Raw genomic sequence first — 14,761 nt, 5'->3', positions numbered from 1 at the left:
TAATACTGTATATGCTCGAGTATAAGCCAAGTTTTTTGTGCTGAAAAACCCAAACTCTGCTCATAGTCCAGTATAAAATAAGAAAGTCACTGCACACCTTTCTAACGCGCCCGCAGGTCTACTCTTCTTCGGTCCAGCAGTGGCACATCCAGGCGATTCTTGGACTGGCACACATAATATGAGGGGACTTGCCGGTGCTGGACCGAAGGAGAGAAGACCTGCGGGCGCGTTAGAAAGGTGTGTATTGAATTTATCTTTTTTTATGAATTGGGCAAAATGAGGCTGGCTATTTACATGGGCAGCGGGCCGGACGCCTGTATACTGGGGGGGCAGTGGGCCGGACGCCTGTATACTGGGGGGGCAGGGGCCGGACGCCTGTATACTGGGGGGGCAGGGGCCGGACGCCTGTATACTGGGGGGGCAGGGGCCGGACGCCTGTATACTGGGGGGGCAGTGGGCCGGATGCCTGTATACTGGGGGGGCAGTGGGCCGGATGCCTGTATACTGGGGGGGGCAGTGGGCCGGATGCCTGTATACTGGGGGGGCAGTGGGCCGGACGCCTGTATACTGGGGGGGCAGTGGGCCGGATGCCTGTATACTGGGGGGGCAGAGGCTGGATGGCTGTATACTGGGGGGGCCGTGGGCCGGATGCCTGTATACTGGGGGGGCAGTGGGCCGGATGCCTGTATACTGGGGGGGCAGTGGGCCGGACGCCTGTATACTGGGGGGGCAGTGGGCCGGACGCCTGTATACTGGGGGGGCAGTGGGCCGGACGCCTGTATACTGGGGGGGCAGTGGGCCGGACGCCTGTATACTGGGGGGGCAGTGGGCCGGACGCCTGTATACTGGGGGGGCAGTGGGCCGGACGCCTGTATACTGGGGGGGCAGTGGGCCGGACGCCTGTATACTGGGGGGGCAGTGGGCCGGACGCCTGTATACTGGGGGGGCAGTGGGCCGGACGCCTGTATACTGGGGGGGCAGTGGGCCGGACGCCTGTATACTGGGGGGGCAGTGGGCCGGGCGCCTGTATACTGGGGGGGCAGTGGGCCGGGCGCCTGTATACTGGGGGGGCAGTGGGCCGGGCGCCTGTATACTGGGGGGGCAGTGGGCCGGGCGCCTGTATACTGGGGGGGCAGTGGGCCGGGCGCCTGTATACTGGGGGGGCAGTGGGCCGGGCGCCTGTATACTGGGGGGGCAGTGGGCCGGGCGCCTGTATGGTTTGGTTTTTTTCCTGATCTAGGGAAAGTGGAGGCATTTAAACATTTGTTTTTTACATTTTTTTACTGCATTTTTAGACCCCTGTGGTACTTTAACCCTGGGGTCAGCCGCTTAGTGTTTTCCATCCCATCTCTCTGCCCTTGTGCTGCTCCAGGCGTGCATCATAGGGGCAGGGTTCCTCCAATACTCGCCTTCCCCCGCTCCCCCTAAGCAGCAGTTGTCTTCATTACTCCCGTGTGTGCCGGCCCTGAAGCCGCCGATGTGATGACATCATCACGTTACTGACCTTAGAACCGGCACATACAGCCACCGCAAATAGGAGCAAAGAAGACGCTTCGGGGAGCGGTGAAAGGAAATAAGGGTTTGTTTTTTTCCACCAGGACATAAACATATATATATCAGGAAGGCACGGTGGCTGCTGGGGTGGGGCGTGGTGGCTGTACTGTAATGGTACATACTTGCCACGTTGGTTTCTCAAGTTATTTAACAACGTGTTCAGCTTTTTGTGGTTGCTCTCAAATGGCTGATAGTAATGGTGATGCTGTATAAATATAACTACTAAACAGCTCGAGGAGATACGTTTATACAGTAATAAAACAACATTCTGCCCCTTTAAGGCAACCACAAGGCTGATGTGGCTCCGTGGACAGTGAGGTTGACAGCCCTGGTCTATGGGGTCTGATCGCTGCTACCATATTCTGCAATACAGCTGTAATGTATTATACAGGGATTATACAGCAGCGCACTATTACAGATCATGCTGAATGACAGCTCCTGCTTTCATGGGGAGGGACCATCCCAGCCAAAATGTCACCAATCACAGGTGTTATAAGTGACTGCTTGCTGCATAAAGTGCTACGTGGGTGTATGGTTGGTGAAGATGTAAAATGGTGAAAAACCTTGCAGTTTACATCACTAAGAGGGGAGGGGACAGTATAATGAGAGGATTGATGGATGTCCAGAACTGGAAACACCTGGAGAATCTCCAAAATAAATTTATGAATTTTCTTCTGGATATTCTGGGCCCTGGATTATAGCAACAACCAGAGATCAAAAGCCAATGTGACCTTTATAGAAACCTGTCAGATCATTGTAGCCAAATAATCAAACCCCCCCGGAGTAAGAGCTGAGCCAACAAAGTCTACCTCCAGGTTCCATCCAATATCTGCTATTAGTGAGGAGTTGCACAGTCCAGCACAGCCTCCCCTTCATTGTCTGTTCAGAGCCATCCTGGAGAATCCCCATCTGTTTGACCTGAGTGAAGTTGCCCCCCCCCCCCCACCTTGTTCAAATCAAACAAAATTGGTGTCAAACGTTTGTGCTACGTGTGTGCTGGTTTGTGCAGCAGAAATTTTCGTTTGTGTCGCTATCGTTTTTAAGATATTAATGAAAGTTTCCAGAGGTCATCAGAGCCCAACCAGTCCCCCACATTCTCTAAATCAAACAAAACTGGTGCCTAACAATTCTGCTACGTTTGTGCTTTTTCAAATTTTTGTTTGTGCTGCTTTTGTTTTGAATATATGAACAAAAAATTAAAGGTCAAAAGTTCAACGAGCCCCCCCCCCCACATTAACCGAATCAAACAAAACTGGTGACAAACGTTAGTGCTACGTTTGTGCTGGTTAGTGCAGCAAAAATTTTCGTTTGTGCTGATTTCATTTTTAAGGTATGTTCAGGTATTTACATAGGTTAAAGTGTTTAGGATGAACTGGTAAAACGCGATCAGATTGTGGTGCTACAAATCGGGGGGTGTGGCTTCGGACAACCCGACTGATTCGGAGAAACCGCGGGATTTAAAAACAAAATTGTGTTGCAAGATCAAGCATTCACATGCACCAGAAATAAGAAGGTGAACTCTAGCGGACCTCAGCGGGGAAGCAACACATGAAGGAAATTGGACGCACAACCTTAGTGAATCGCGGCAGACCCGAATCCTCGCCGGACATCGCACAGCGGGGATCGCAACAGGACCGGGTAAGTACATTGTACTTTGGGAGAAATGAACTACGGTGACCTCTGGGGAAAAAAGTATAAATATATATTAATAATGATAGCGGCACAAACGAAAATTTTTGCTGCACAAACCAGAACAAACGTAGAGCTAACGTTTGACACCAGTTTTGTTTGATTTGGTTAATGTGGGGGTGGGGCTGGTTGAAATTTTGACCTTTAATTTTTTGTTCATATATTCAAAACAAAAGCAGCACAAACAAAAATTTGAGCAGCACAAACGTAGCAGAATTGTTCGGCAATGTTTGATTTGGGCAATGTGGGGGGGGCTGGTTGACCTCTGATGACCTCTGGAAACTTTCATTAATATCTTAAAAACGATAGCGGCACAAACAAAAATTTTTGCTGCACAAACGTTTGACACCAATTTTGTTTGATTTTAACAATGTGGGGGGGGGGCAACTTCATTTAGGTAAGAGTTTGCGCTTAGTTCTTCTCATGTTTCCTCAGGTTCTATAGATACAGGACTCCCAGAGGTTTCTCCTAAAGATGATCCTTTCCATCAATGATCCACCAGGGATCCGGGAGAAGGACAGAGAGCAGATGGCGGCCAGGATCCTGGAGCTCACCCTGGAGATGATCTCCTTGATAACCGGAGAGGTGAGAGTCTCCCAGGACACGGCTCTTATCTCTAGGAATAACAGCGGGAAATGACTGGAGAGGTGAAGGATTCTTAGGATCTATGTAGTGATCAGTGTCTCCCCATACACAGGATTACACAGTAGTGAAGAAGTCGTCTGGTGAGTGTGTGACCCCCCGTGTGTCAGGAGGATGGACCCAGAGCCCCATCACCGAGCCTCCACCTCATTCACTGATACATGAGCAGAAGATCCTAGAACTTACCTCCAGGATCACTGAGCTGCTGAGCGGAGAGGTGAGCGCTGCCGGGAATGCTGGGACATTGTACAATAACACAAGGGAGGGGTCTGGGTGATGACTGTGCCATTGTGGGTGTCAGGTTCCTATAAGGTGTCAGGACGTCACTGTCTATTTCTCCATGGAGGAGTGGGAGTATATAGAAGGACACAAGGACCATTACAAGGACATCATGATGGAGGACCACCAGCCCCTCACATCACCAGGTAAGAGGAGACCTTCCTGATTATAGAGGACAGAGCAGGTGTGAGGTCACCTCCTCCATCATCTCATCATCACATATAGACAATGTATCAGTCACTGTGTATATTTCCTATAGATGGATCCAGTCAGAGAAATCCACCAGAGAGATGTCCCAGTTCTGAAGATTCCCGGGATATTAAAGAGGAACCAGAGGAGAACGTCCCACTGGATCATCAGGTAGATGGAGCTGAGATTCCTGTAATTCCTCTATAGATGGATGTACTTACCTTCTCCAGCAGCAGTGGGTGGAGGGTCTATACAAATAGTTTCTAGTTTTATTTAAGATTATAGTAAATAGAATAATTTAAGTCCTAGTGTCCGTGAGCGCAGTCTCCACATCAGGGTCTGATCACATTGGATTATGCAGTAATGTAACCGTAGGGCCACATTCACACTATCGTATGGGGGAACGTATGTACGTGCGGCACCATAGCGCTATATACACGGGAAAAAGATAGGACATTTACTGTCTTTCGCTGTGTTACGGCACCATACCTAATACATTGCTATGGAGAGCGGAGGGGTCCATCACTTGGATATAAGATAATCTCTGGACACCTCTCCTTGTTTTCTCAGGTCCTTCATGTTGGATCTTTCCAGGAAAGTTGTGGTGGAAGGAGGAGCAGAGAGGAAATCCCCTCATCAGTGACAGAGGAGGGTAAGAGCCTTTCATGTATCTTGTGGGTTATTCTTCCCTTATACATTGCAGGGAGAGGTCACATCCAGGGGAGGAGATGACACACGGTTGGTAGTAAAGTATTCACACCACTTTTCCATATTTTTTAACATTTATAGGCCTAAATGTATTTTCTTTATTTTTTTACAGTAGAGCAATGGTAAGTTTTTAGAAAATTATGATTTTCCAAATCTTTTTGAAAATTAAAAGACTGGTGGTGTGAATTTGTAGTTGTCTTTCTGTGCCCTGTAAAATCCATTTGTTGCCTTTATAAGTCTTAGTCTAACAGATGTTTTGTGAAGACCACAAAAGGTTTTTTTTTTTGGAGAACATTAGTGAGCAAACAGCATCGTAAAAGCCAAGTAAGGCACCAGATAGCTCAGGTATATATATATAGTATAGTGTACTGCAAGGTTAGGATTTACAACATTTTTTATTCAAGGCATCAAAAGGAGACAAGTTTCGTTACAGTAGTGCTAACAGGTTGGTCTGGCAAGGCCAATCGGCGAGAAGCATGACAGGACTGCATTGGTGCATACTATACTATATATTTATAATTGTTAGCTGATGAAAAACACAGCTAACAAATCCTAATTTACGTTAATGGGATTACGTCAATAAAAGGCCTCAATTGTCCTCCTCCAACATTACCTCCAAGATGTAAAACAAGTATCGAGGGCGACTGGGTAGCTGCTGATGTCAACCAGTTCCGGCAAAGCTTGCAGCCAACGTCGGCCCCTAATTCCTCGTCAACAGACATCAGCATTGAAGAAGCCGAGCGATCTTCCACACGGTCGCACCATTGCCCTCGCACGGCCCAGTAGATGAACCAATGTCCTAGGATCTATACCGTTGGACGTGAATCTTAAAAGGAAAATATTAATTAATTAGCAAATCGGGACAAATATAATCTGCAAAACATTTAGACCTCCATCGCCCTATTCTCTGCACCTCAGCATCAGAAAGACCCAGCTCGCCGCGCCTATCGGGAATGAATGTGTACCAAACTCGGCAGGAGGGAGGCCAGCAGCAGCCAGCGAGTTCTTAAAAACTACTGTAAACTGGAAGCGTGTAAGAGTGGAGCTATCAGCATGCGACAGAAATTTAACCCTACCCACTGTTATTGCCAAACAATTTTCCACTGCCACCACCGGACACGCCAACCCACCTACTGGATGCAACGACACCCAGCAGCCCCGCCCAAAGGTCTGTCTTAGAACGCCAAAGGGCAGAGTGACTAAAATACCTGCCATTTAAAACTGGAAAGGGCATCAACGACTCTGTTCTCAACCCCCGGCACGTGCCTTGCTCTGAAAGGAATATAAATCTGAACACAACGCAACACAAAACGACACAATAGACACAGCACTGGGAGGGAAGAAGACAAAAGGCTGTTCACCGCCTGCACCACACTCATATTGTCACCCCAGAAAACCACCGACTTATTCGCAATCTGACCACCCCACAACTCTACGTATGCCACGATAGGAAAGAGCTCTAACATAGTCAAGTTCCCACACCAACCCCACTCCTACCAATATGGGGGCCACCGTTCCGTGCACCTTGCTGAGCCCAGCAACAAAGCCTACCCCAGCAGCGGCGTCGGGGAACAACTGTAAATCAGGGCTGGAGATTTCCGCCTCCCGCCAACAGGTACGCCCATCATAGTCAGACAAAAAGACGTTCCACTCCTGCAAATCTGCTTTGAACCCTTTAGTTAAACGGATGTGGTGATGGGGAGCCCGGACTCCGGCAGTAGCCAAGGAGAGCCGGTGTGAAAAAACTTCGCTCATGGGCATAATGCAGCATACGAAGACCAACAACCCCAACAAGGACTGTGTCTGCTGTAGGGATGCTTTCTGAACCACCAGGCAAGCTGCTTTTCCAGTGGGAGCTGGAACTCCATCGCAACAGAGTCTCTCTATATTCCCAAAAAGGACAAAACGGTACACTGGCCCTCAGTTTTTTTTCAACTGACAAAGGTACTCCAAATCTCTGCGCCAGATAGCAAAAGGAAGCGAGCAAATAGGAAAAATGACCCGAGTCACAAGGCCCCACAAAAAGAAAGTCATCCAAATAATGCATTACCAGCGTGGAGGACTTTTCATGCTTGAGGACCCACTCCAAGAAGGTGCTAAACACCTAAAAATATATACAGGAAACGGAGCAGCCCATTGGCAAGCACATGTCATAATAAAACCCGCTGTACAGCTGGCTGCCCAATAAGTGAAAACAATCAGAGCCTGAAAGCAGACTCTATATCCGCTTTGGCCATAAGGGCCCCCGGGCCAGCTGCGTGTACCAGGGTGATCGTCTTGTCAAATGAAACATAAGACACAGACACCAGATCTTTAGTAATGCCATCGTTGACTGGCGACCCCTGCGAGTGAGATAAATGATGAATTTTCCAGGCTCCTTTTTCGGTACCACCCCAAGGGGAGAGACCAGCAAATTAGGAAAGGGCAATAATGGATAAGGACCAGCCATTCTCCCCAGCTCAACTTCCCTCTTGACCTTGCTTTGAGCAGCTTTAGGAAGCCAGTCTAAGGATCTTAACCATGTAATGGATGTTAACAGGGCAGCATCTGAACCCAACCCACCCCAAGCCTGCAAGCAGGCAGACTCGCCAACCGCCAGTGAAGGCTTTGGAATTACTGTCGTCGTCTCAGGTGCTTTTGTCGATGGAGTCGCAGGAACCGATCCCCTGTGGGAGCCGGTCAAGCCCCGCCGAGACCTGCTACTGCCATGTCGCCGCTTCGGTGAAGTCCTGGACGAATCTGAAGAGGCGTGACATGAGAAGCGGGAAGACATAGATCAGGATCAAGACCGCTGATCCTGGGATTGACGTAGCTTGTCCCTCCCAGACCGCAAGCGGGAGGCCATCCAGCGCCTGGGCGTGGTAGCAAGGGACAGGAGTGAGCAGGCGGAGGGGCTGTGAATAAAGCTATCACTAGCTGTGGTGCGTGAGGCTATGCAGCTGGAGCTAGCAACACGGGAAGGAGAGGGGTTAACCCCTCGCATCCTGGCAAAAAGGGCAAATTTATTTCATTTATCACTCAGTGCATTATCCTGTGTATATGGGGGTCTCCCTCCTGCATAACTGGTTTTCCTCTCTCCTAGACCCGGCTCCAGGGGGAGATGGGAATCTGTGGTTAGACAAACCTCTTATGTTTTGGAAGTAGAATAATCTGGCTTATAACAATTTGCCTTCTTTAATAATTTGATGTTTATAAAATGTGTCAACAGTTTATCGATTAATATCATGTTTTGAAGTTTTTTTCCGCAGATGACTGTATGTTACGGACTTACTCGCTTTACATCTCCTTGTAACTGGGGAAAAAGCTCTGATATTCTATTTCTTGGTTATATTTTCCAGGAGATGAAAGTACAAGAGGTTCCCATGGACGTCCCCCCTCATCTCCTTGTGGTGAAGTAGAAGATAACGAATCAAATCTTATCAATCAACTTCACTGTTACCCAGAGGGAAAGATTTTTCTGAGTTTAAATCGCGAGAAGCATTTTACACATAAATCAAGTTATGAGCAAAATATGAAAATTCACCTAAAAGAGAAGCCATTTCCATGTCCAAAATGTGGGAAATGTTTTAATCGGAAAGCGCATCTTGTTAGACATCTGATAATTCACACAGGAGAGAAACCATTTTCTTGTTCAGAATGTGGAAAATGTTTTACCCAGAAATCAAATCTTGATAGCCACAAGGCAACTCACACAGGGGTGAAACCATTTCCATGTGCTGAATGTGGGAAATGTTTCAGTGATAAATCAAGTCTTGTTAAACACCTTAGAACTCACACGGGGGAGAAGCCATTTTCTTGTTCAGAATGTGGAAAGTGTTTTACACAGCAATCGTATCTTGTTAACCATAAGAGAACTCACACGGGGGAGAAGCCATATTCATGTAATGAATGTGGCAAATGTTTTACTCAGAAATCAAGTCTTGTTACACATCAGAGAACCTGTACAGGAGAGAGACCATTTTCATGTTCTGAATGTGGGAAATGTTTTACTCAAAAATCACATCTTGTTATACATCGGAGAACTCACACCGGAGAGAAGCCATTTTCATGTGCAGAATGCGGTAAATGTTTTAGTGAGAAAGCTGTTCTTGTTAAACACCAGAGAATTCACACAGGTGAGAAGCCATATTCTTGCCTAATATGTGGGAAATGTTTTACCCAGAAACAAACTCTCGTGAACCATCAGGCAACTCACACAGGAGAGAAGCCGTTTTCATGCAATGAATGTGGGAAACGTTTTGGAAAGAAAGGACAGCTTCTTAGACATCAAGGAACTCACACAGAAAAGAAACCATTTTCATGTAATCAATGTGGGAAATGTTTTACCCAGAAATCTTATCTTGTTCAGCATCAGGGAACTCACACAGGGGAGAAACCATTTTCATGTGCTGAATGTGGAAAATGTTTTACTCAGAAATCATATCTTGTTAAACATCAGAGAACTCACGCCGGCGAGAAGAGATTTTCATGTATAAAATGTGGGAAATGCTTTACACATAAATCGTATCTTCTTCATCACCAGAGAATTCACACAGGGGAGAAGAAATTTTCATGTACTGAATGTGGTAAATATTTTTTTGACAAATCGATTCTTGTTATACATCAGAGAAGTCACACAGGGGTGAAGCCGTTTTTATGTACTGAATGTGGGAAATGTTTTACTGTAAAATCAAATCTTGTAAACCATCAGAAAATTCACACAGGAGAGAAGCCATTTTCATGTGCAGAATGTGGTAAATGTTTTACTCAGAAATCTATTCTTTTTGACCATCAGAGAACTCACACTGGCGAGAAACCATTTTCATGCATTGAATGTGGAAAATGTTTTACCCAGAAACACAATCTTGTTGACCATAGGAGAATTCACACAGGAGAGAAGCCATTTTCATGTAATGAATGTGGAAAAAGTTTTAACAAGAAGGGACAGCTTCTTAGACATCAATTAACTCACACAGAAAAGAGACCATTTTCATGTCATGAATGTGGGAAATGTTTTACCCAGAAATCATATCTTATTAAACATCAGGTAACTCATACAGGGGAGAAGCCATTTCCATGTCAAGAATGTGGAAAATGCTTTAATCAGAAATCGTATCTTGTTAAACATCAGAGAACTCACACAGAAAAGAAACCATTTTCATGTCAAGAATGTGGAAAATGTTTTACCCAGAAATCGTATCTTGTTAACCATCAGAGAATTCACACAGGGGAGAAGCCATTTTCATGTGCGGAATGTGGAAAATGCTTTACTCAGAAATCGAATCTTTTTGAACACCAGAAAACTCACACAGGGGAGAAACCGTTTTCATGTGATGAATGTGGAAAATGTTTTAGCAACAAATCATATTTGATTAAACATCAGAGAATTCACACGGGGGCAAAGTCATGCTAATTGTTGAAAGGGAATCTGTCACCACATTTTTCATAAATACAGCTAGTGACAGGTTCCTATAGAGCCCTATTTACTAACTGACGCCCTTCTATTAGCTAAAAATTGTTTCCCTTAGATCCCCATAAAATCAGTTATAAGCTTGCCTAGTATCCAGGGATATCGGGAGCGAAAAGGGGGTGTGTCCTAATGTCATGTGTCATCATCACCAGTCCTTTAGCCTCCTAACATTAGCAAACGATACACCATGCATGTATCTGACCACAAGAAATCACAGCATGTCTGCATGGACTTCTACTCCTCTCCATGCAGTGATTTCATGTAGCCAGATACATGCATGCCGTACAACTTGCTAATGTTAGGAGGCTAAAGGACCTGTGATTATGTCATCCTAGTCACATGACACTACTGCTGCATGCTAAGAAAGCATGGGGATAAGATGCTGGATTTAGCCCGAGGAGGCCACACTTACCTTGACTCGCTCTATAGATCCCTGGATACCAGGCAAGTTTATATCTCTCATTCCCTTTAAGGAGTGTGGCCGGGATCTAGTGCTGTTGTTAGACTTCCATCTTGAAGTTGACTTGTTGATTTCTTTTAAATAAATATCATCTGAAAGCTAAATTACTTTTTCCTATCTGATCTGTTGTGTATATTTGTCCTTAATATATGTACTTCTAATACAAATGGTTTCCTTGGTGACTTTTACACGTTACATAGTCATTGCCAGCAGCACATACACTCAATATTTTGGTGACGGTAAAGATGTGATGGCGTCAGACTATGTGACCCCCATGATCTGGCACGTTATCATCCATGAAGATGAAGTTAGGCCTGTAGTGTCCATGCGGAGGCACAATAACTTGACTAATAAAGTTATTATACTAGTATTGGCCTGTCAGTTTCCGATTCACTAATTGTAAGGTAGTTTGGTGACTAGACCTCTACTAACACCGTAACATCGCCAACAAAGGCTCGCCTAGTGATAACACTCCTTGATGTCTCCAACATTTGTTGATGGCCATCGTTTCTTCTCGGTATGAATTGACTTTTGTCAGTGAACAGCACCGAGGCCAACTGGTCCCTGCTTCCTACACCGTGCAGGACAATGGCCCTTGTGGCAGACCACCATGAAGTAAACGGTATTGAATGGTGTGATGTGTCACTTGGAGGCATCTCACTACCCTTTAATGTGGCTGGAGTTGTGTGGCATTTACCATCTGGTTCCACAGAGCAATGTTTACAATGACAGACCATGAGCGTTGGATGCGGCCAAAGGATGTCCACTTCCATGCTCCATGATCTGTGACTCGGTGGTGAGATACTGTTGATCATTTGTTGGATGTCATCTTGGTCCCTAGATGTGAAAAGGTAAAGAGCATGAGGAAAAGGACTGTTTACTAGGGTTAAGTACAGAAAATGGCAGGTTTGGCACCCAGGAACCTGAAGCCGAACAACAGCCCGTCATTTGGACTTTGGGTTCAGGAAAATGCAGCAACCTGGTTCACTGCTGAGCAACTAAGTATTTGCATTTACAGCATCAACCAGTAATTACAATACAACGCAACTTTATTGATCCCGGGGGGATCCCGGGGGGGGGGGGGGAGCCGGGACGGATTGTCTGTACATAGTGTTCTGGCAATTGTTATACACAGTGAAAGTTATAATGATACAAATACATAAATACGCGTTCTTACATGTTGCTAGTATCTTGCTTACATACAAACATAGTTACAGGACATTGTGATGCAGCACAATACAAGTAACTTGAACACATAACATTACAAATGGGGGAGAAATTACGGTACAAAAATATACTAGTCACAACAACACATAAACATAGACTAGACAGACATGTATAGGGGATACTACACGAGGGGTGCCTGTGCAGCGCTAACAGTCTTGTGGTGAACTGCTGCTGGATTGGCAGTAGATGCGCTGCTGCAGCTCCATCGTTGCCAGGTGCGGGCGCTGAAGCTGCCTGGTTGTGGCTCCCACTGGAGCCTTGGTGCAGCGTCCTTCTAACTTGCGGTAAGGCTCTGCTACATTTCAGGTGCTCCAATAAAGCTGCTAGTGATGCTTTTGGCTGCCAGGATTCGGTTCCGGCGCTCTCTTGGAACCAGTTGTGCAACATGGAGCCCCTGCTGCCCATGATCCATGTAATGGGGGTGATAAGCCAAGTGGATGCCGCAGGGTGGGTTTAGGGTGGGAGGAGAGTCAAAGGCCGGAGCCAATGCACAGGCAGCCACCTGCAGCGGTGCCATCTTGGCAGTGCATCTTTTTCTAGGTGCCGCTACAAGTACACAAGATTTGGAGGGGGAAGAGGTGATGGAGGTAAGTGGTAATGGTGCTTTTCAGATAATATTTTGAAAGACAAGAGTTAGACATGTTCTTACAGATAAAGTCGCTTTGTTCCCTTCTGGTTCAATTCTGGTTTAATTCTTTTGCACTTAAAAATAGTTGCACTTAGAAAAGATGCACAAGGTAAGACCCAGGTAAGGTATGACCTGTAGTCTCCAATTTATACACCAGGACAAATTGGCTACAACAACCAGGTGTTAATCAAGAGGGCGTAGAGACAGAGAAGTAGCCAGGAAGTCTCCAGGGAGAACAGGGAAACATCTGCATTTACACATACAAATAAACATTAGAGGTGCAGAGGCACTTCTGGTCCCGAATTAAGCAGACATACCTGTGGATGAGAGAAATGAGTGAGAGTGAGACCAGGTGAAGATGATGGAATACAAGGCCGTATTCTATGATGCTACATTCTGGTATAATTCTTTTGCACTTAAAAATTGCTGCACTTAGAAAAAGATGAACTGGGTATGACCACTGTCATCAGGACCAGTCTTAGTACTATTTACAGCAGCATACAGTAATACCTTACAGAATCAGTCTTAGTATTATTTGCATTTACAGAATCATACATTGTTCTGTTATAGTACCATTCTTTGTATTATCGAACTTCTAACTGCATCCGTGCAATGGATCTGTTTATCTCAAAGGCCTCATGCACATGACCGTATGGTCTTTTCTGCTTTTCTGTTCTGTATATACGGCTGTATTCTGGCTTTAAATACGGGACTAATTTCCCCGTATCGCAACACACTGCACCGTTTCCGCATCATAGTATATAAGGCTGGAAAAAGACACAAGTCCATCAAGTCCAACTTTAAGAATTAAACAAATGTTTTATTCCCATAACCCATGATATTTTTGCTCTAGAGAAAGAAATCCAGGCCATATTTGAACAGGTACAAAGAGTCCGCCATAACAACTTCCTGCAGCAGAGAGTTCCATAGTCTCACTGCTCTTACAGTAGAGAATCCCCGTCTATGACAATGGTAGAACAGTCTCTCCTCTATGCATTTAGGATGCCCCCTGTCTATGGTGATGGTAGAACCTCCTCTCCTCTAGGTGTAGAGGATGCCCCCTGTCTATGGTGATGGTAGAACCTCCTCTCCTCTAGGTGTAGAGGATGCCCCCTGTCTATGGTGATGGTAGAACCTCCTCTCCTCTAGGTGTAGAGGCTGTCCCCTGTCTATGGTGATGGTAGAATCTCCTCTCCTCTAGGCGCAGAGGATGCCCCCTGTCTATGTTGATAGTAGAACCTCCTCTCCTCTAGGTGTAGAGGATGCCCCCTGTCTATGGTGATAGTAGAACCTCCTCTCCTCTAGGTGTAGAGGATGCCTCCTGTCTATGGTGATGGTAGAACCTCCTCTCTTCTAGGTGTAGAGGATGCCCCTGTCTATGGTGATGGTAGAACCGCCTCTCCTCTAGGTGTGGAGGATGCCCCATGTCTATGGCGATGGTAGCACCTCCTCTCCTCTAGGTGTGGAGGATGCCCCCTGTCTATGGCGATGGTAGAACCGCCTCTCCTCTAGGTGTAGAGGATGCCCCCTGTCTATGGTGATGGTAGAACCTCCTCTCCTCTAGGTGTAGAGGATGCCCCCTGTCTATGGCGATGGTAGAACCTCCTCTCCTCTAGGTGTAGAGGATGCCCCCTGTCTATGGCGATGGTAGAACCGCCTCTCCTCTAGGTGTAGAAGATGCCCCCTGTCTATGGTGATGGTAGAACCTCCTCTCCTCTAGGTGTAGAGGCTGTCCCCTGTCTATGGTGATGGTAGAATCTCCTCTCCTCTAGGCGCAGAGGATGCCCCCTGTCTATGTTGATGGTAGAACCTCCTCTCCTCTAGGTGTAGAGGATGCCCCCTGTCTATAGTGATGGTAGAACCACCTCTCCTCTAGGTGTAGTGGATGCCCCCCGTCTATGTTGATAGTAGAACCTCCTCTCCTCTAGGTGTAGAG

The 14,761-nt window shown here is 46.4% G+C and overlaps 2 protein-coding genes across 5 annotated transcripts in view; one reads left to right on the top strand and one right to left on the bottom strand.

The window, feature by feature from the left end:
- The window catches only part of LOC140119790 (uncharacterized), an 822,703-nt gene that overhangs the window by 234,352 nt on the left and 573,590 nt on the right, over positions 1-14,761 (bottom strand). The gene's annotated exons all lie outside the window — the stretch shown is intronic.
- LOC140119963 (uncharacterized) overlaps positions 1-14,761 on the top strand; it is a 1,020,783-nt gene that overhangs the window by 993,377 nt on the left and 12,645 nt on the right. Inside the window, exons 8-9 of the mRNA XM_072139399.1 lie at positions 4,924-5,005; positions 8,400-10,438. Coding sequence (XP_071995500.1) covers positions 4,924-5,005; positions 8,400-10,438 — 2,121 coding nt within the window. The remainder of the gene's footprint in view (positions 1-4,923; positions 5,006-8,399; positions 10,439-14,761) is intronic.

The sequence above is a fragment of the Engystomops pustulosus genome, chromosome 2 (assembly GCF_040894005.1).
Source record: "Engystomops pustulosus chromosome 2, aEngPut4.maternal, whole genome shotgun sequence".
NCBI lineage: Eukaryota > Metazoa > Chordata > Amphibia > Anura > Leptodactylidae > Engystomops > Engystomops pustulosus.
Note: the sequence above shows the minus strand (reverse complement) of the source record. Positions and strands in the feature narration are given on the sequence as shown.